The sequence below is a fragment of the Dama dama genome, chromosome 12 (assembly GCF_033118175.1).
Source record: "Dama dama isolate Ldn47 chromosome 12, ASM3311817v1, whole genome shotgun sequence".
Taxonomy (NCBI): domain Eukaryota; kingdom Metazoa; phylum Chordata; class Mammalia; order Artiodactyla; family Cervidae; genus Dama; species Dama dama.
This window is the reverse complement of record NC_083692.1, coordinates 86,875,952-86,895,601: the sequence shown is the minus strand read 5'-3', so window position 1 is coordinate 86,895,601 and position 19,650 is coordinate 86,875,952. Positions and strand designations below refer to the sequence as shown.

The following is a 19,650-nucleotide window of genomic DNA, read 5'->3' as shown; positions in this document are numbered from 1 at the left end:
GTAATATAGAGCACTACATGTCATGACTTGGTGTTCAACACGTAATTTGTTGAACAACTAACTGAATACATAAACTTTAGTATTTCATTTATTCTTTAGTTCATTCATTCATGTTTTAAAGTAATATCCTGAAAGCAAGCTTGGTTCACAAACAAAATATCCCATAGTGTTCTTCGTATTCATTGTGTTCATTGCTCTCACCCAGAGTATTTCTTAGCATTTTTTATATTAAGGGCAGAAATGAAAGGTTAAGAGTTAGAAGCACATTTGATCTTTTCCTGAACCCCTCCTGACTTTTGTGTGACTTCAAGCATGTCACTTGAACCTCTTAGTGACCTCAGCTGTGAAACCAGGCTGTCTAGTGTCATAGAGGGATTGCGAAGAGCAGCAAATCACAGTCCTTGTCTAAACGGAATCACCTGCAGGGCTCTGATGCCTGCATAGAACGATGAGGGAAATTTAATTTCCCAAGTCAAATGATCATTTTCACCCATATTTTTAATGTCATGTGGGATCAATTAGATGAGAGTCCTTGAAAATGTGTTACTTTCCTCTTCCTACTCAAAATATTTCTAATTTTTGTGCTTGTAAATGTTCTTATTTTTTAGACTTTTTTGCCCAAAAGTTATTGCAGTGTCTAAGCATATTAGTGTTTACCACTTCAGACTTCAAAGGTGGAAAATACCACTTCAGATATTATAAAAAGCAAGTTGAATTTTGGGGAGAATACAAGTACCCTGAATTTTTAATTTATATCACTGAATTTAGAAAAAAAAAATGCCTCAAAGAGAGTACTTTGAAAATGTTACTAGTGCTATTTTAAAGATAACTATTTGATGACTGTATCTAAATACATGTTTCTAACTAGCTTTTGGGGGTTGACAGTGGTGGGAGAAATGTAGTTAAGCAAGACGATTGCAAACAAGTAGAGCAGAAAACAAATAAAAATACTCTTAGCCATTTTGCAAATAGAACCTTTTTATACTGTTAATGTAGTCTGTAAAATCTTTGAAAGAGTGGAGCTTAAAAGTCTCCCTTGTACTATATATTTTCTAATTGGGAAAAACCCACCGTACAGGAAATTTAGCCTTGTATGTAGCACATGCTGATTATCATTCTTTGACTGCTTTGGGTTTCTGCTGCTTTTAAAGTAGCGTTTAAATGGACCATTTGATTAATCATTTGTATACTGACTGTAATCCTCCCAAATTTCCTTTCTGAGTTGTACATACTGTAAAAGACAATTATGTCGCCACAGATTAAATAAGCGAATTAAAACAGAACAGCGACTTAATTTGACCTGTGATTTTGCTCTCCTTCCCTTTAGTGGAGCGTGTGCCACTCCAGCAAATAAATGAAGTCATCCATGACAGCTTGTGATGAATTGCCGTATTTATACTGTATATTTTAATAGCCTCACACTAATTTAAATTGAGCACAGAGTAAATTATAATTCAGTCACTTGACTGCTTGTATTTAACTTGACAACTCATCCTTATTTGTCCTGGAGGTGTAGTGGAGAGCAGCGGAAATGCACTCAGGTATTTCAGTTTCTCACTTAACCCTTTCTCCAGGAAGTGCTTCATGTTCAAATTCTCTCCAGTTTGAAAAATTGAGCTCTTCCTAAAGAGAAGAGGAAATAATCATGAGGACTCAGGAAGTTCATACTTTCCTTGTTCTTCCAAAAAAGATTTAGTATTTGTCATGCTTTTCTCCCCAGTTTTCCCATTTTATGGTAGATTTTACTTTCCCTCTCAAGTTCCCAGAAATTACTTTATTCACTTTTTTACCAATATGGAATCACCACTATTCTGGACTAAAGCGAATTTCAAGAATGATCAAGATCTTTTAGAGTGCAATGGATTGGTCCCCAGAATATACTATTACTTGCTACAGTTTAGGCCAGTGTGGCAATTTTATTTATTTTGGTATTTATGTCTTTGATTTTAAGTTCAATTATAGAAATCAAACAATTCATTTTCTTCCTGTCTAGAAGTAGCATCTTATTTAGAGAATTACGGTTGTAAGGTGTGATAAAATTAAGTACCACATCACTCAGTGGGCACCGCTTGTTTAAGACCGTGTGCTGGGTGCTGGGTTTGGAGGGAGGGAACTGGAGAAAAATGCCCAAGGCTTAGTTGTTGCCCTTCACAGGCTTACAACCAGTGTGCTCTCTAGGCTTCAGTTTTTAGGAGCCAAGGCATTAATGCAAAAGGCAGCATGTGATGGGAGAAAGATAGAGGGTCTGATGGAAGGCTTTAGGGCTGGCCTGATGGAGATCGTGGTGGCATTCAAGCTATGCTTAAAGCATAGAAAAGGTATCATGGCCAGTGACTATGGAATGGAGCAAGAAAGCATACCTCAAGTGGAGGGAACACTTGGACCAAAGACTGAAGGTGAGGGGAAGCACAGGACATGTGGGCTTGTAGCAGTCATCTGGTTTTACATGTAGATTGGATTTGTGGTACGGAGTAGTGGGAGAAGGAACTGGAATAACAAATTGGAGGTAGATTGTGGAAAAATTCCTTGAATATCATGCTAGAATGTCAACTTTATTCCAGACTATGGAAGCCCAATTAAGATTGTCTGTGAAAAGAATATGTTCTTGGCTGGTAGTTTTAGGTTAATTCCAAGATTTTGGTTAGCCGTGTGGAATCATGTTGTTTCTTGATTGGGGGCCTGGAGATGCAGTATATCTTTAGTAGTGATACTGCACACTGAATAAACAGCATTTTTTTGAAACTTTAAATAAGGGATTCTCAACCTTACTGTGGGCTACAAATCAGCTGGCAAGTTTTTAAAAATGCAAAGATATGGGCCCAACCCCAGAGATTCTGATTCCCTTTTTCTGGGTAAAGCCTGTGCATCATCAGGCTTTGCTTAAAGTGTCCTTATTGTATATAAATACCTTGATATAAAGGTAATTATAATGTGAGGCCAGGGTTGAGCACCATTGCTTTAAGGTAAATGATGCTTTATTCCTTTTAGCAGAATTTTTCAGGCTGGAAGATTCCCTGTACTTGACATAGAGGGTCAACATTAGCTCTAATATTATATGGTATAGAATTGAAACAATACTAGATGAATTAATTTTGTTGCTAAATTTTATACAGGAGCAAAAATGTAAGTGAATGTTGTAACAAATGACTGTTGATTGGGAGAAATGTTTAAATGTTTTCTTGGCAGTTTTGCCTTACATTTACAATCTAGTTTAGTGAGAGCTTTTATAAATAACCCTAGAGCAAACTCTTGATAGAAACTGCTGTGCCTTCTTGTACTCATTCTACCCTCCCCAATGAATGTCAGTACTAGAAAATTTGTGTATTTAGAGATTATCCTTTTCTTTCCTTGCTCTGTCATCAGTTTGCAATTGAAAATTTATGTTTTTTCCTCCAGTATGATTACATATATGTGTGTGTGTGTGTTTATATATATTCTGCAATTGTAATACAAAATGTAGATCAATGTTGGCTGGTGTATAATTACTGTCCTTGGTAATCCTGAATAAGTTTTATCTAGAAATGTCTGGAATCAAAAACTCTGCTGCAAATCTTTAAAACTATTCTCTAGTAATTTTATTATCATCACTGTTCTTTTTAAGTAAAAAACAATTCCCTTTGAATTGATAAATGCTAAGTAAAATTTGAATGGTTAATGGGCTTCTTTCTTAAAGTAAGTGTTCAAAATAAACTAGAATTTGTTCTAGGTATGTTTATAAATTATTGTACCTTTCTGTGTTATGAATTTGACTCAGTGGTTGATATTTTAAGGGAGACCGTAAAGCTTTGGAACATACTGGGAAGTGTGTGGTTCTTGGAATCAGATGTTGCCGGGCCTCGTGACTCCTCAGAGCTTTGGTTTCTTCCTCTTTAGAAAGAAAGGAATTAGGTGAAATAATTTCTGAGGTTCCTTCAAGCTCAATTTAATAACAGTTGTGGCAAAGAAAGATTACCCAATTGGAAGAGTATAAAAACCTGATATATTTAAAAAACTCCTTATTTCTCTCATAACTAAAAATCTACTTTAAATGTTATTTTTACTTATCATTCTCTTCTGCTTTGCCCGGTGCCTGAATTACAAGACAATTAATTTTTAATGGTTTCAGGGTCACTCCGGTCTTCCTTGTTTCAAAATAACCAATGTGGCCAAAATAGGGTGTGTAAATTAAGGGTGTTATAACGTAACTGACTTTTGAAGCCATTAATACTGACCTTTGAGACCTGGCGTTTTCCTTGATCCCATCAATCACTTCTGTACCACCTCCCCCAATACGAAGTGTTAGACAGATGTGGACACAGTTTGTATTACCAGAGGTTATGGTGGTGGAGAGGAGAAAGGTGGAATGAATAGAGGAAACACCATATTTTTTAGTTTTTATATTTCATAGTGAATATGGCTAGATTTAATTTAAAGGTGAATAAATGTGTAAATGTTGATTCCTTTATATGTTCAGGTCATACTACTAGATATTACACTGGAACTTCAGAAGCAAATTATGTCTGAATTGGAAATTCTTTATAAGGTAATTTTTTTCTTGGTTATTTTTCCTTATAAAGTATGCCTATGGTATTGGCTTGCAGGCTTTTAACTGCTTTTGTCTTATTTTTGTTACAGTGTGATTCATCATATATCATAGGGTTTTATGGTGCATTTTTCGTGGAGAACAGGATTTCAATATGTACTGAATTTATGGATGGTGAGTTTTCCCTTTTATAATACTTTAAAAGTGATTTTGAGAGTAGAATACTTTAAAACCTGATGTTGATACAGGTATCAAGTAGAATTAAAAATAATTAAAATATACTAATAAGTACCTCCTTTATGCTCTAAAACATCTTAATATTAAGGGTTCCTAGTGTTAAATATTTATAGTTGAGCTATAATTTCAAGAATGTCGTTTCATTTACTTTTATTGAAAATTTAAATAGAACAGATTAAATGCTAGTCTAATCGGTGGTTTGATATTTGATTCTTCTATACAATCTGTCTTCACTTGTGAAACAGATGTTCTGTTCTTTTAATGTTTCAATAGCCCAAACAGATTTTCTTTTAGAGAAATCTATTAACCCAATGTCCTATGTCTTTTAGAAAGAAATCGGTTCTTAATTGCAAGATAAGAAATCGTTTTCTAGCACAGCTGTTTAGCCAAGATGTGTTTTGTTTTCTTTGGACTCTAGCCCTTTCCTTCCTTCCTTTATTTTTTATTCATTTCTACTTTGGTAAATCTTTTTGATCTGAATATTATGGCAAAAATGCAGATTTCTTGGTTCCCTGTCAGTGAAATGATGTCACCATTGTTATTGTTTATCCATTTGAAATCAGAGCAGTCTTTACGTTTCACATATTCAATTTTTTAATGTCCAGCTCATTAAAACTCAACACTTGGAGTTCCCTGGTGGTCCGGTGATTAGGACTCAGAGCTTTCACTGCTGTGACCTGGGTTCAGTCCCTGGTCGGGGAACTCAGGTCCCTCAGGCCAAGGGATGCAGCCAAGTGTGTGCATATATAGTTCATTTGGGGCATTCTCAGTATATTAATAATACAATTAGTTCATTCCATATAAGACTTTTTAATGAGCCCACTTTGATACCTTCATACTAGAAGAATGTGTTCTAAATTTTTTACAGTAGATGTCAAGAATTAAAAGTCTTACAAACATATTAGTATGACAGTTACTCTTTAAGGAGACCAACTAGAAAAAGGGAATTCACAGAGCCAGTGAGTGTGTGCGTGCTCAGTTACTCTGTTGATTCTGACCATTGCAACCCCATGGACTATATGTAGCCTGCCAGGCTCCTCTGTCCATGGGATTTTCCAGGCAAGAACACTGGAGCAGATTGCCATTTCCTCTTTCAGGGGCTCTTCCTGACCCAGGGATCAAACCCGCATCTCCTGTATCTGCTTGCATTGGCACGTGGGTTCTTTACCACTGAACCCCCTAGGGAGCCCTTCATAGAGCCAGTACATGTCATTGTTTTATGGCTTTTTGTCGTCCTTTTTTGAATCTTCAATTTGTGTTACATTAAAAAATTTATTTATTAAGATGGTATGTTTAAATACCATAAAATTCACCCTTCTAAATGAAGGATATGCATTTGTGCAGTTCAGTGGTTTTTAGTATATTCACAGGATTGTATAACCATTACCATTAATTCCAAAACTTTTTTATCACCCCAGAAATAAACTCCCTACCCATTAGTAGTCACTTCCTATATTATATTCTCTTCCCTCTAGTCCCTGGCAACCATTAATCTACTTTCTATCTCTATGAACTTCCCTATCTTGGACATTTCAGATAAGTGAAATCATACAGTATGTGGCCTTTGTGTCTGGCTGCTTTCACTTAGCATAATGTTCTCAAGGTTCACCCATGTTTTAGCATTTATCAGTACTTCATTCCTTTTTTACAACTGCATAATAGTCCGTTGTGTGGATGTACCATATTTTGTTTACTCTTTTCATCCATGATGGGCGCTGATGCTCCATAGAGGGGAGGTTTTCAGTCTTTCATCATCAAGTATGATTTAGCTGTGGGATTTTGGTAGGTGTCGTTTATCAAGTTGTGGAAGTCCCCTTCTCTTCCAAGTTTGTTGGATATTTTTAATCATAAATCGGTGTTAGATTTTGCCAAGTGCTTTTTCTATTGAAGTGATCATGTGTTTTTTGTCCTTTATTCTATAGTTGTAGTGTATTAATAGATTTTTGCATATTGAACCAATCTTGCATAGTCCATTTTATATGTTGCTGGATTAGTTTACTAGTATTTTGCTGAGGATTTTTATATTCATATTTTTAAGTGATATTGATTTGTAGTTTTTCTTGTAATGTCACTGTGTGAGTTTGATACCCAGATATTTCTGTCCTCAAAAAATGAGTGTACAGTGTTCTGTCCTTTTCCATTTTTTGGAAGAGTTTGCTAGAAAGATTGATGTTAATTTTTCTTAAAACATTTGGTGTAATCCACTGGTGAAGCCATCTGGTCCTGTGGTTTTGTTTGTGAGTAGTTCTTGTGGTCAGGTGGCATCTGTTGTCTGTTATTAGGAGAAGTCCCGTACTTCTGCCCATTGCATCTTGGTACTGGAGTTGCCAAGAAAAACACAACCCAGGCAAGCACTGGACTGAACAATTCTTCAGTCACATAATAAAATGAGAGACAGCAAGATCAGCTTCACTAGTGGGTGTCAGTTCCCCATGGCCAGCAGCAGGTCCCTCCTGGCAGTCTGTGGAGGGCAGTTGGCCTGCACCATACCCATCTATGTTGCAGCAGAAATAGCCCCCACTCCACCTCACTCCCTTGGAGTCAGAAATGCTAAAAACTGAAGGTATGCCTAAGGTCCATTGAGGCACATGCTTAAACAGGACGAAGAAGTACATATTGAGCCTAAAACAGGGAAAGGGTCCAAAACAAGGAGATAAACCCAGCACAAGCTATATGGCCTCTTTATCTCTTAGTAAGCAACTGTTCTAGCCCCACAGCCCATTGTTCTGTGGCCAAGTAGGATTTGCAAGACTGTGGGCATAAGACTGTCTTTTCCAAAAGGTTTTTTTTTTTTTTTAAATTGTGGTATAATACGTATATAATTTACCATATTGCTGCTGCTGCTAAGTCGCTTTAGTCAAGTCTGACTCTGTGCGACCCCGTAGACGGCAGCCCGCCAGGCTCCTCTGTCCCTGTGACTCCAGGCAAGAATACTGGAGTGGGTTGCCATTTCCTTCTCCATTGCATGCATGCATGCTAAGTCGCTTCAGTTGTGTCTGACTCTGTGTGACCCCATGGACAGCAGCCCACCAGGCTCCTCTGTCCACGGGATTCTCCAGGCAAGAATACTGGAGTGGGTTGCCTTCTCCAATATAATTTACCATATTAGCCATTTTAAAGTGTATAGTTCAACAGCATTAAGTATATTCACATTACTGTGCAACCACTGCCTCTATACATCTCTAGAGCTCCTTTCCTTTTGCAGAATTGAAGCGCTATACCCATGAAAGCACGACGCTCTACGTCCTGTTCCCAGCCCCTGGCAGCAAACATTCTACATCTGTCTCTATGAATTGGGCTACTCTGGATACCTCATCTAAGTGGAATCTCACAATATTTGTCTTTTGGGGACTGGCTTATTTCACTTTTCATGATGTCCTCAAGATTCATCCAAGTTGGGACATATGTCAAAATTTGCTTCTGGTAATACTGAATAGTATTGTGATGTAGTTTTTAAAATTACCAACCAATATCTTTACTAGTTATAGGTTTATTCAGCATTTCTATTTCTTCCTGAAGCAGTTTTGGTAGTTTGTGGCTTTCTGAAAGTTTGTTTATTTTATCTAGACTATCCAATTTGTTGGTAAACAATTAGTATTCCTTTATAATCATTTTTATATCTGTAAAGTCAGCATTAATGTTCTCTCTTTCATTCCAGATTTTAGTAATTTGAATCATATTCCTTTTTTTTTCAGGATAGCCAAAAGTTGGTCAGTTTCTTTGTCTTTTTCAAAGAACAAACTCTTGATTTTTGATTTCTTTGATTTTCTCTATTGTATTTCTATTGTCATTTACCTCTGGTCTAATATTTACCCATTTTTTTTTATGCTAGCACTATTTTTAGTTTGCTCTTCTTTTTCTGTATTTTTAAGCTGTGAGGTTAGGATGTTGATTTGAAATCTTTCTTATTTAATGTAGTTGTTTACAGCTATACATTTCCCTCTAAGCACTGTTTTAGCTGCACTCTAGAAGTTTTGATATGTTGGTTTTGTTTTTTTCATTTTCATTTACCTCAAAGTATTTTCTGATTCCCCACAAACATAATCCCTTGTGATTTCTTTCTTAGGGGTGTGTCATTTTCCACATTGAATTTGTCCTTCTGTTGTTGATTTCCAATATTCCATTGAGGTCAGAGAACATACTTTGTGTGATTTCAGTCCTTTGAAACATACTGAGATTTGTTTTATGCTCTAAAATATTGTCCTGGAGAATGTTCAATGTGTACCTGAAAAATATATTCTGCTGTTGTTGGGTAGAGTGTTTTTCAGGTGTCTGTCAGGACTAGTTGTTTTATGGTGTTAAGTATTTTATTTCCTTGTTAATCTTTAGTGCCGTTGTTTTGTCTATTGTTGAAAGTACGGGGTATTGAGGTGGGGTATTTTGTTGCCTGTTTCTCCCTTCACTTTTGTCAGTTTATGCATGAAATATTTTGGCATTCTGTTGTTAGATGCATATATGTTTTAACTGTTACATCATCTTGAAGGAGCGCCCACTGAACTCTGCCTGTGCCATGACTGTCAGGCAGCTGGTGCTTACTGTCACGGCAGGCTGCTGATTTTCAAGGCTGCACTGAAGGTGGAGAGCACGCAGTGGGAATAGGGCAAGCTAAAATGCCGCAAAGCTTGCTGTTCTTACCAAGATTCAAGCATAGTCCTGAACAGATAATTTTGGGGTTGCTACAGTCCTTTGGCTAATTTCCAGAGTTCTGAAAAGGATGATTCTGACAAATTTTGTCTGTTCTTTCATTGCTTTTGCAGAGAAGGGAATTTTCAGAGGACATTATTATACCCTGCCATTTTCAGTGATATCACCTTTTAATACATTTTAATGCTTTAAATCCTTAGCATAAAATATTCACTTTGTAGCCTATATTTAATACTGTTTCTGAGACGCATCACTCTCTAGGCTCTAAAACCCTTCTCCTGCTGCTTTTGGCAATTTCCTTTACTCCACACTAACTGGTCCGTGAACAATTAAATCTCTCACTTAAGTTTTTCCCATATCCTCATCAACTCTTCTAAAACTTGATTCCCCTCCCCCAGATTTTACCTGCCTCTTTCTCATTCAGAGACAATAGTGAGCTCTCACAGGTCCTCACTGTTCCACCTGTAACTTAGCCACAACTGCACACGCCTGACTCATCTCTCACATGAAGAGCTGCTTAAGGTAAATCTCTTTACATGTGCATCCCCTTGGTAGAGTTTCTCCATTAACCACCCTCTCTTTTTTGAACTTCAATTCTCTCTGTAGTACAACAAAACAGCCCTGAAAAATATGTGGACCAAAAACTGTGTACCATCCTCTGTCAATCCTTCTTTTCCTATTGCAGTAAAACTTCACAACAACTTTCTCTCAACCCTAGATCTCTCATTTCAGTGTAGAGTTTCATTGTTTATTTTAATCATATATTGTTTATTTCCAGATATTAATTGAGCATTTTCTTTCAGACACTATTCTAAACGTGGGGGTACAACAGTGAACAAGACTTCATCCCTGTTGGTACAGGACTTAAATTCTAGAAGGGGAGACAGACAAGAAACATACAATATGTTCTCAGAGAGGAATAAGTGTAGTTAGAACCTAAAGCAGGGTAGATGATAACTAATAAGGAGAGGAAGCGCTACCTTTGACAGTCAGGGATGGCTTCTTTATGGGAGTGGCATTTTCACAGAGACTTAGTCAGTTAGCCAGCTTAGGGAGGATCTTCAAGGCAGAGAGAGTAGCAAGTATAAATGCTCTAAGATGGGAAGCAAGGTGTAATTGGGCCCCGCAAGAAAGTCTTGGTGATTTGGGAGAACCTGGGGCCAGACAGGAGGACAGAGAAGTAGGCAGAAGCTAAATTGTGTAGGCCTTATAGGTCCTGGTGAGGAATTTATGTTTTAGCCTGAATTTGTTAGGATGTATTAAAAGGTTTCAAGTAGGGAAGTGATATGATATGCCTTCTCATTAAGTCAAAATTAAATTCACTCAGAAATACCCAAATATAGCATGTGAGACTTTATGTGCATGTATTTGAATTACCATCATGGGAGTAAATTGTTTCCCCCACAACCCATGTTGCAAAGAAAGAAAGGACTATTAATTTTTTTCAACAGGAAGAGGCTAAGAGAGCTTCTGAAATTCTTGCTTGTGGCTTCAGATTTCAATTTTTTTAGTATTGATAATTGTTGTTCAGTCACCCTGTCATGTCCGACTCTTTGCAGCCCCATGGACTGCAGCGGGTCAGGCCTCACTGTCTCTCACCATCTCCTGAAGTTAGCCCAAGTTCATGTCCTTTGCATCAGTGATGCCATCCAGCCATCTCATCCTCTGATGCCCCCTTCTCCTTCTGCCCTCAATGTTTCCCAGCATCAGGGACTTCTCCAGTGAGTCACTGTTCAGATGACCAAAATTTTGGAGCTTCAGCTTCACCATCAGCCCTTCTGATGAGCTTTCAGAATTGATTTCCCTTAAGATTGACTGGTTTGATCTCCTTACTGTCCAAAGGACTTTAGGACTCTTCTCCAGCACCACAGTTTCGAAGGCATCAATTCTTTGGTGTTCTGCCTTCTTTATGGTCCAGCTCTCACAACCATACGTGACCACTGGGAAGATCATAGCCTTGATTATAAGGTCCTTTGTCAGCAGAGTAATGTTTTCAACACACTGTCTAGGTTTGTCACAGCTTGCCTGCCAAGAAGCAATCCTCTTCTGATTTCATGGCTGTGGTTACCATTGTGATCTTAGAGCCCAAGAAGAGGAAATCTGTCACTACTTCCACCTTTTCCCCTTCTATTTGCCATGAAGTAATGGGGCCAGATGCCTTGATCTTAGTTTTTTTAATATTTAGTTTTAAACCAGCTCTTTCACTCTCCTCCTTCACCCTCATCAAGATCCTCTTTAGTTCCTGTTTGCTTTCTGCCATTAGAGTGGTATTATCTGCATATCTGAGATGGTTGTTGTTTCTCCTACCTGTCTTAATTCCAGCTTATAACTCATCCAGCCCAGCATTTCTCATGATATGAGAAATGCATATAGGTTAAACAAACGTGGTGACAATAGACAGCCCTGTCATACTCCTTTCTCAATCTTGAACCAGTGAGTTGTTCTAACTGTTGCTTCTTGACCCACATACAGGTTTCTCAGGAGACAGGTAAGATGGTCTGGTATTCCCATCTTTTTAAGAGCTTTCCCCAGTTTGTTATGATCCACACAGTCAAAGGGTTTAGTGTAGTCAATGAAACAGAGGTAGATGTTTTTCTGAAATTCCCATGCTTTCTCTATGATCCAGTGAATGTTGGCAATTTGATCTCTGGTTCCTTTTCCTTTTCTAAACCCAACTTGGACATCTGGAAATTCTTGCAAGATTTTAAGCATGACCTTACTAGCATGGGAGATGAGTGCAATTGTTCGATGGCTAGCACATTCTTTGGTACTACCCTTCTTGGGAATTGGGATGAGGATTGATCTTTTCCAATCCTGTGGCCACTGCTGGGTCTTCCAGATTTGCTGACATATTGAATACAACACCTTGATGGTGTCATCCTTTAGGATTTTGAATAGTTCTACAGTAATTCCATTTTAATATTTCCAGATTAACAATTAATAATAATCATGATCATTTTAAGGAAAATGTTGGGATGAATATCACAGTAATGTTGCTTTGTTCATTTGCTACATATCTGTGTTTATTCCACATGCAAGATACTACTTTGTATTGTAGCCATGTATTAGGATAAGCAGAGACCTTACCCCATGAGTTCTTTTGACTGAATTTCATGAAGATGATAGCTCCACTTCGTCAACAGAACTATGTAGTTGTTTGGCAGTTGAGATGAGTTTTTTCTATTCTACTAGCACTCTTCCTCCTAGTTCTCATGGTGGATAGTAGCATGCGAGGAAATGACTGACTAAGGCTAGGGAATGCAAGAAAGTGACAGGTCACAGTGACCTGGACCAATGATCTTGGAATCGTGAGGAAAAGGATCAAACCAAACATGCGACAGATAAGTGAGTCTCTACATGTCTCGCATACCAATATTGCAGCTAAGATTAAACTGTCTCTCTGAGTGTGTGTTATATAGTCTCATTTCAGTGAGACTAAAAAGTTCACATATGATTCTCAAGCTGTGTGTTGTTGTGGGGAAACCGTTTAGATCTTTGGAGTTCTAAGAAGTCAGAGACTCCAGTCTCTCCTGGGTTCTGGCCTGAACTGACTCGTGGCTGTGACTAGAACACTTCCCTCTCCAGGACTCAGTTTCTCTCCTCTGTCAAATAAAGTTATTGGACTGATCTTTAATGTCTCTCCAGCACTAATGTTTGATGATTTAGTGAGTCTAAGGATTGCCTTTTGGGGATAGGCCTATGCAATAGAAATGATAGTAAAACTCAGTAAAAATCCAACTGAAAATCCTCTGCCATTTGTAGCCTGATAAGAATTATTTAATATCATGAGAACTCATCTGGCTTAGTAGGAGCTCTTGAGTCTTTTTTAAAATATATATATTTGTATGTATGCATTTGGCTGTGCCAGGTCTTAGTTATGGCATATGAGATCTCCAGTGTTTGCTGAAGCATTCAAACTCTTAGTTGCAGCATGTGGGATCTAATTTCCTGACCTTGAACTCGGGGGCACCCTGCACTGGGAGTGTGAAGTCTTAGCCACTGGACCCCTAGAGAAGTCCCAGAACTCTTGATTCTAAGTGGATCTAATGATTATGTCAAAGACAAGATGAATCTGTGATGACAACAAAGCCAGCTATGTAAAGATTTCCCCATATGGATGGCTAAAGAGAGTGGGATATAATTGAGATTAAATAGATATTTACAAAAATCAGTGAATTACCTCAAAATGAGATTCCTTTTTGGCTTGTTCCACTAATAATAGTAATAGCCTAATCTTTGCTTTTTTTGATTTAGCTTCTTGACTATTGTCCTGTTAGCTAATTAGGCCCTGATTTATAGCCTATGTAAAAGTAAATCTCCTCTTAGGACTTCTTAGTAATATATGTGAATAGATTTGCACCTCCTAGTTTTGAGCCACTCGAGCTGTTCACCTCATAGGGGATTGGCCTGCTAAACTCTTATTTCTGAGCATTCCAAATACCAACATGTAAAGCTTGGTGTTCTTGAGATTTTTTATCCTTGCAACTGCCAGTTCATCTGAAAGATGAGTGAGAACATGAAATGTTTTCTCTACCATGTTTTCACTTCTTTGCATATATAATAAATGCCATTTTAGTAAATCAATATGTTCACCTCGTTGGAGGAGTCCCTTTCATTCCCTTCCCGGTAACACCCAGAGACAAAGCATAAGGTTTAGTCGCCGTGGCTTTCCAGCTTCACATCAGAATCTGGAAAACACAAGCCAAAGCTGCTGAAAGCAGTGATCATTTTCCTTCTTTAAACAGGATAAATACAAAGCCGGTTTCTTTATATATTGAATATATGTAATAATTTTTACAGGGAAAAATAACTTTTTCTCTGATATTCAGCTTTAGGAAAACGTGTCACATAAAAATTTTTGTATTTGCCAAATAGACTTAACTGCGTTTGAAAAGGATAATATGCTCCGTGTTATTATCTTATGAGGCATACTTACAAATCATCTAGTGGTAAATTGTTAATTATGAATTTTTAGCCTATAATAGAAACAAAAATTGTTTCTCAGATATCTTGGGTAGTTCCTTCATGGAGCTGAAAGACTGTAAGTCTCACCCTTGACTCAAAGAAATGTTATTGCATGTGGTTAAAATAGTTCTCATATAATCATATCATTAGCAGGAGTAAAGTAATGTTTCTTTGCACAACTTCCTGAAATTCTTATACTACTTGTGTAAGATTAAATGTTTAATAAGCATATTCAAATTTATACTTCCAAATGAATATTGGTTCCTTTGAAATAGTTTCCTGGGAAAGTTATGCAGTAATTTTAATGACGTTATTGTTGCTGCAAATGGTTTGTGGTCCCTTCTTTTGAAACTGTTTGCAGAGCAACTTAACCTATCTGGTAAAAGTCATGGTAATTTAAATTCACTTATTTATGCATCTGACAGATACAGAATATGTACTCTCTGCTAGTTGTGCTAATTTATGGGTTGATGAAAAATCAAAACAACATGACTCCTGTCTTTATTATGTTTATAATATAGTGATTTTATTTTTGGGGAACAACCAAAAGCTCCATTTGGTAAAGGTGAAGGATATTAGTGAATACCATTTTAGTGAAAAATATTATGACTAAGGAGATTTTTTTTTTTTAACCTCATAAAGTAGTTTTCAAAATAGTATCAGAGAATTTCCAAAAAACAAAAAAACTATTTTGTTCTAAGATAGCTTCTTTGGAATATGTTGATTGCTTGTCATGATACCTAATTTGAAGGTTAACATACATTCAGATAGATGTTAACATTGCCATTTTACTTTATTAATTTTTATGTGTATTTTGAACATTATACTCATCAGCTTCTGTTTGGTTAATATGAAAATTCTCCGATAAGGTCCTGGTTTGCCTTTGAGAAAACTGTTAAACAAGTGAGATACCTAGATATGATCGTCCTATCGATCTTTAGTTTTGTGTAGGTATTTAAGTTTACATAAAGTACAGATACTTAGCTGGTCCTTCACTACTTTCCTTCAGTTTTTGCATGTGTATGATTATACACTTGGGAATAAAATGAAAGTGTCTAGTTATGCTTCATCTGGAATTACAATTGTATCATAAATAAAATTGGACTGGAAAGCTAATTTTACCCTAGACATCCAATTCATGTTGTAAATAGAGGGAAAAAAAGTCTCACAGTGAATGTCAGAGGAGGGGCCCAGTGCACTGTTCTGGTAGCTTCATTTGTTGTAATACAACATGTTTGTCTCCACAGGAGGATCTTTGGACGTATATAGAAAAATTCCAGAGCATGTCCTTGGAAGAATTGCAGTGGCGGTGAGTATATGGCTTCCACTCTATGACATTTGGATAATTTATTTGTGTTAGTCAGGCATTATTCTCCTTATAGCCTTAGGATTTTTTGTTTTTCTTTTTCCTCAATCCCTACTGACTGTCAGGGTCTTCTTAACTCTCTCATCGTTTTTGTCCTTTCTTCTTTTTGTAGACCAACCTATAATAATGACATAGAAACATGACAGTTTTCAGGCTTATGGATTTTTTTTTTTTTGGCCACACCATGCGGCTTGCAGGATTTTAGTTTCTGAACCAGGGATTGAACCTGGGCCCCATCAGTGAAAGGGCTGACTCCTTACCACTGGACCGCTCGGGAATTTCCTGCATATTCTGATATGTGCTAATTCATGTGTTTGCAGGGATCTTACTGCTCTTATTAATCAGTAAAATTTCCACATCTTCAAAAAGAAAGCTGTTTCATTGACATTTTGTAGTTACAGGCATACAATTAGAAAATACGTGTAAAGCCTAAATTATTAAAGTAAAACCATCTGCGAGGAAATACTACTTTAGTCTTAAAGATTTTTGTATACTTTTTATGTACTTGGTTTTTAATTTTTTCACCGTCTGTATCTAGGACTTTATTCCTTTTGTAATTAAAAGAAGTTTTCCATTTTTCTGTATTCACTAATAAACTGATGAAATATATCAACTAAATTAACATTATTATTTAAACTCCAGATTTCAAATTTGGAATAACATAGGCTAAACAGTGTCTAAGAGAAGTCATGGGTGGTGTAATAGTAAACAGTTGCTAACCTAAAGGCACTCTGATAACTTAAGCAGTTTAATGCAGAACAAAGTGATTATACCATGTACCATTTAATTAAATGGCTGATTTTCGCATTCATTATACATCAAACTGACAACTCAAATCCTTTAATCCAACATGGACCCTTATTTAGTCTTAGTTCATTGTAATTCACAGCTTTCCTTTTTTCTTTCCAATTATTAGTGTGAACTGCCCAGGGTGATGAGAACTTTCTTTTCTGATGCTATTTCTGCTAAGTAGCTTCTAATCTACATGTTTAGGTAGATGAGTATGAAATTCGAGTACTTAAATCACCATTTTAGATGAAAATAAAAATGTTTCATTTCGTCTTTTAATCTCAGGGGGAATGAATGCTTTGTGGCTTTTGGCAGTTCTTGGCTCTAAAGTTTAATAACATGTATAATAAAGGGCAAAAAAAAAGAGGGATACCAATTGGAAAAGAAAAAAGTATATGAGTTCTCTATACTCAATTATCTATCAAACTTGGCTAAAATAGGAATCTGCCTTCTTCAGAAGAGAAGCTTGTTCTTCCTGGAGTTCATAAATCTTGCCTCCCTGTTGTGTAGGGCAGCCGCACAAGGCCGTTGGTATTTTCAATTCTCCTGAAGTGGGAAGCCTGTGAAGTGAATGGAATCAGAAAAAAAAAAAAAAATCCAGCTCCAATACAGGGCTTACCTATTGGGTAATCGAAAATATGACAGTGGTTTTAGTGAAAAGCATTTAAAATAAATGCCAGTTAACCTTCACGGTAACTATAGATTATTGTACATATTTTAAACATGTGCAAGATGAGGTACAGCAAAGTTAAATAGCTTGCCTAGAGTTCTGTAATTAATCAGTAATAATCAGAACCCAGGGCAATTTAACTCTGGGCCCCATATTCTTTCCCTCTGCTTTCCTAAGAGAATGAGAAAAAAAGAGGAGGAAATGAAAGGAAGAACAACATTTAAAATTAAAAGAGAGAAGTACAAATGAGAGAATATGAGAGTAACAATACACACTGCTTCAGATTCTTTTCATGTCTTAGAACCTCATCTTGGCATCTCTCCCTTCCCACAGTAACTTTATTTTCTGAATTCTGATAGTCTGGCATGCTGTACAGGTCCACAGATCCAAGGTTCATTACAGAATAGACCCCTGTCAGCCTTTATAATATGTCGTTCACATTTTCTGTTGATGGAGGTATGGCAAGAGAGTATTTTCCCAGACAAAGAAGTCCATACAAACTGGTTGATTTCAGCCTTCCAACTTGCTCAGTGATTTTTTTTTCACTTTGTTTGAATCTGGCCTTCCTATAAAAAAGAATGCTTTTCTGCCTTTCCCTGCCATCTAACACATTTTATTTTTCCTCTTATTCCTGAAGCAGTGACACTGTGTACTGTGAGTGCTAATGTTGATTGAAGTTGTCCCTGAAACAATGTGCACTTGACATGTCAAGGAGTGAGTGATTGACAGCAGATATAAGTACTTCTAGTGTCAAGGCTTTGTCAAGCCATTGTTGTGAAACCTAGCTTACTGAATACCAATAGTACCCTCTAGATTTTCAATGAACAGATTGCTAGCTCCCTGTACACTTATTTTTCTTCTAAAGGAAAATGTAGTCTATTTTGACAAAGTTGGAAGAATAGTATTTTCTTTTTGAATCTCCAATAAAACTTTTAATTTTAGCAAGTATCATAAAATCAGTATTTGTTTTTACTTTTTTTCTGCCCAGTAATCTGAATATGGTGGATTGACTTTGCCTTGTATGTTTCCTGATTGTTCATTTTCTGTGGGACTAATTTTTAGTGGTGAGCTATCTTTAATGGGAAAGCTTTATAATATTCAACTAAGCTTATGTTGAGAAATTTAACCTTGTTTTCAGAACTCAGAGGGTGATTACTAAATAAGATGACCTTGTCCTTTGCTCAAGGAAGATATTGTTTTTATTGTTAATGTTATTTTTTATAAGCATTTAAGGAAATATTTTTGTCCTGTTTCTTCCTTCTGTGTTAATTATTGCTATTTTAATATTTTCTTTTTTTTATTATCTTGCTGTTCAGAGTACATGTGTTTTATTGTAATGCCTAATTACAATAGTAATTCTGAATTATTCTGAATTCTGGAAGAAATCATTTACTATAAATATGTATTCTGTTCTCTTAAAATAGACAAATATATCATAGAATTGATTATAATGCATTAGCAAATTTTTCAGGAGTACATTCCACTCTGAGAATAATTAAATATGTTAACTTCTGCTCAGCATTAATTGATACAGATTTTATCTTCTACATTTTTTGTATTTAGAAATTGAGTTTTTCCCTTTATATTTCTATTTTTAATATTGCTGTTAATCTTTTTTGATCAACTAAAATCCTTGCATATTTAGTGCCAACCCTTTTTCCATCATTCTCAAGATATGTAAATTGCCAGTTACATCTCATAATGGTAGTTTTTCTTATATTCCTAACTCACCTAAAAATGTCTATAGTGATGGACATTTAAAAATTCTTGCAGTGGATCCTCTATGACCCACCTCCCAGAATATTGGAAATAAAAGCAAAACTAAACAAATGGGACCTAATGAAACTTAAAAGCTTTTGCACAACAAAGGAAACTATAAGCAAGGTGAAAAGACAGCCCTCAGATTGGGAGAAAATAACAGCAAACGAAGCAACAGACAAAGGATTAATCTCAAAAATATACAAGCAACTCCTGCAGCTCAATTCCAGAAAAATAAATGACCCAGTCAAAAAATGGGCCAAAGAACTAAACAGACATTTCTCCAAAGAAGACATACAGATGGCTAACAAACACATGAAAAGATGCTCAACATCACTCATTATCAGAGAAATGCAAATCAAAACCACAATGAGGTACCATTACACGCCAGTCAGGATGGCTGCTATCCAAAAGTCTACAAGCAATAAATGCTGGAGAGGGTGTGGAGAAAAGGGAACCCTCTTACACTGTTGGTGGGAATGCAAACTAGTACAGCCACTATGGAGAACAGTGTGGAGATTTTTTAAAAAACTGGAAATAGAACTGCCATATGACCCAGCAATCCCACTTCTGGGCATACACACCGAGGAAACCAGATCTGAAAGAGACATGTGCACCCCAGTGTTCATCGCAGCACTGTTTATAATAGCCAGGACATGGAAGCAACCTAGATGCCCATCAGCAGATGAATGGATAAGG

The 19,650-nt window shown here is 36.6% G+C and overlaps 1 protein-coding gene across 1 annotated transcript in view; it reads left to right on the top strand.

Annotated features, from left to right (window-relative positions):
• The window catches only part of MAP2K5 (mitogen-activated protein kinase kinase 5), a 261,312-nt gene that overhangs the window by 93,780 nt on the left and 147,882 nt on the right, over positions 1–19,650 (top strand). The window contains exons 10-12 of the mRNA XM_061157999.1: positions 4,454–4,522; positions 4,615–4,696; positions 15,616–15,677. Of these exons, the coding sequence (XP_061013982.1) occupies positions 4,454–4,522; positions 4,615–4,696; positions 15,616–15,677 (213 nt within the window). The remainder of the gene's footprint in view (positions 1–4,453; positions 4,523–4,614; positions 4,697–15,615; positions 15,678–19,650) is intronic.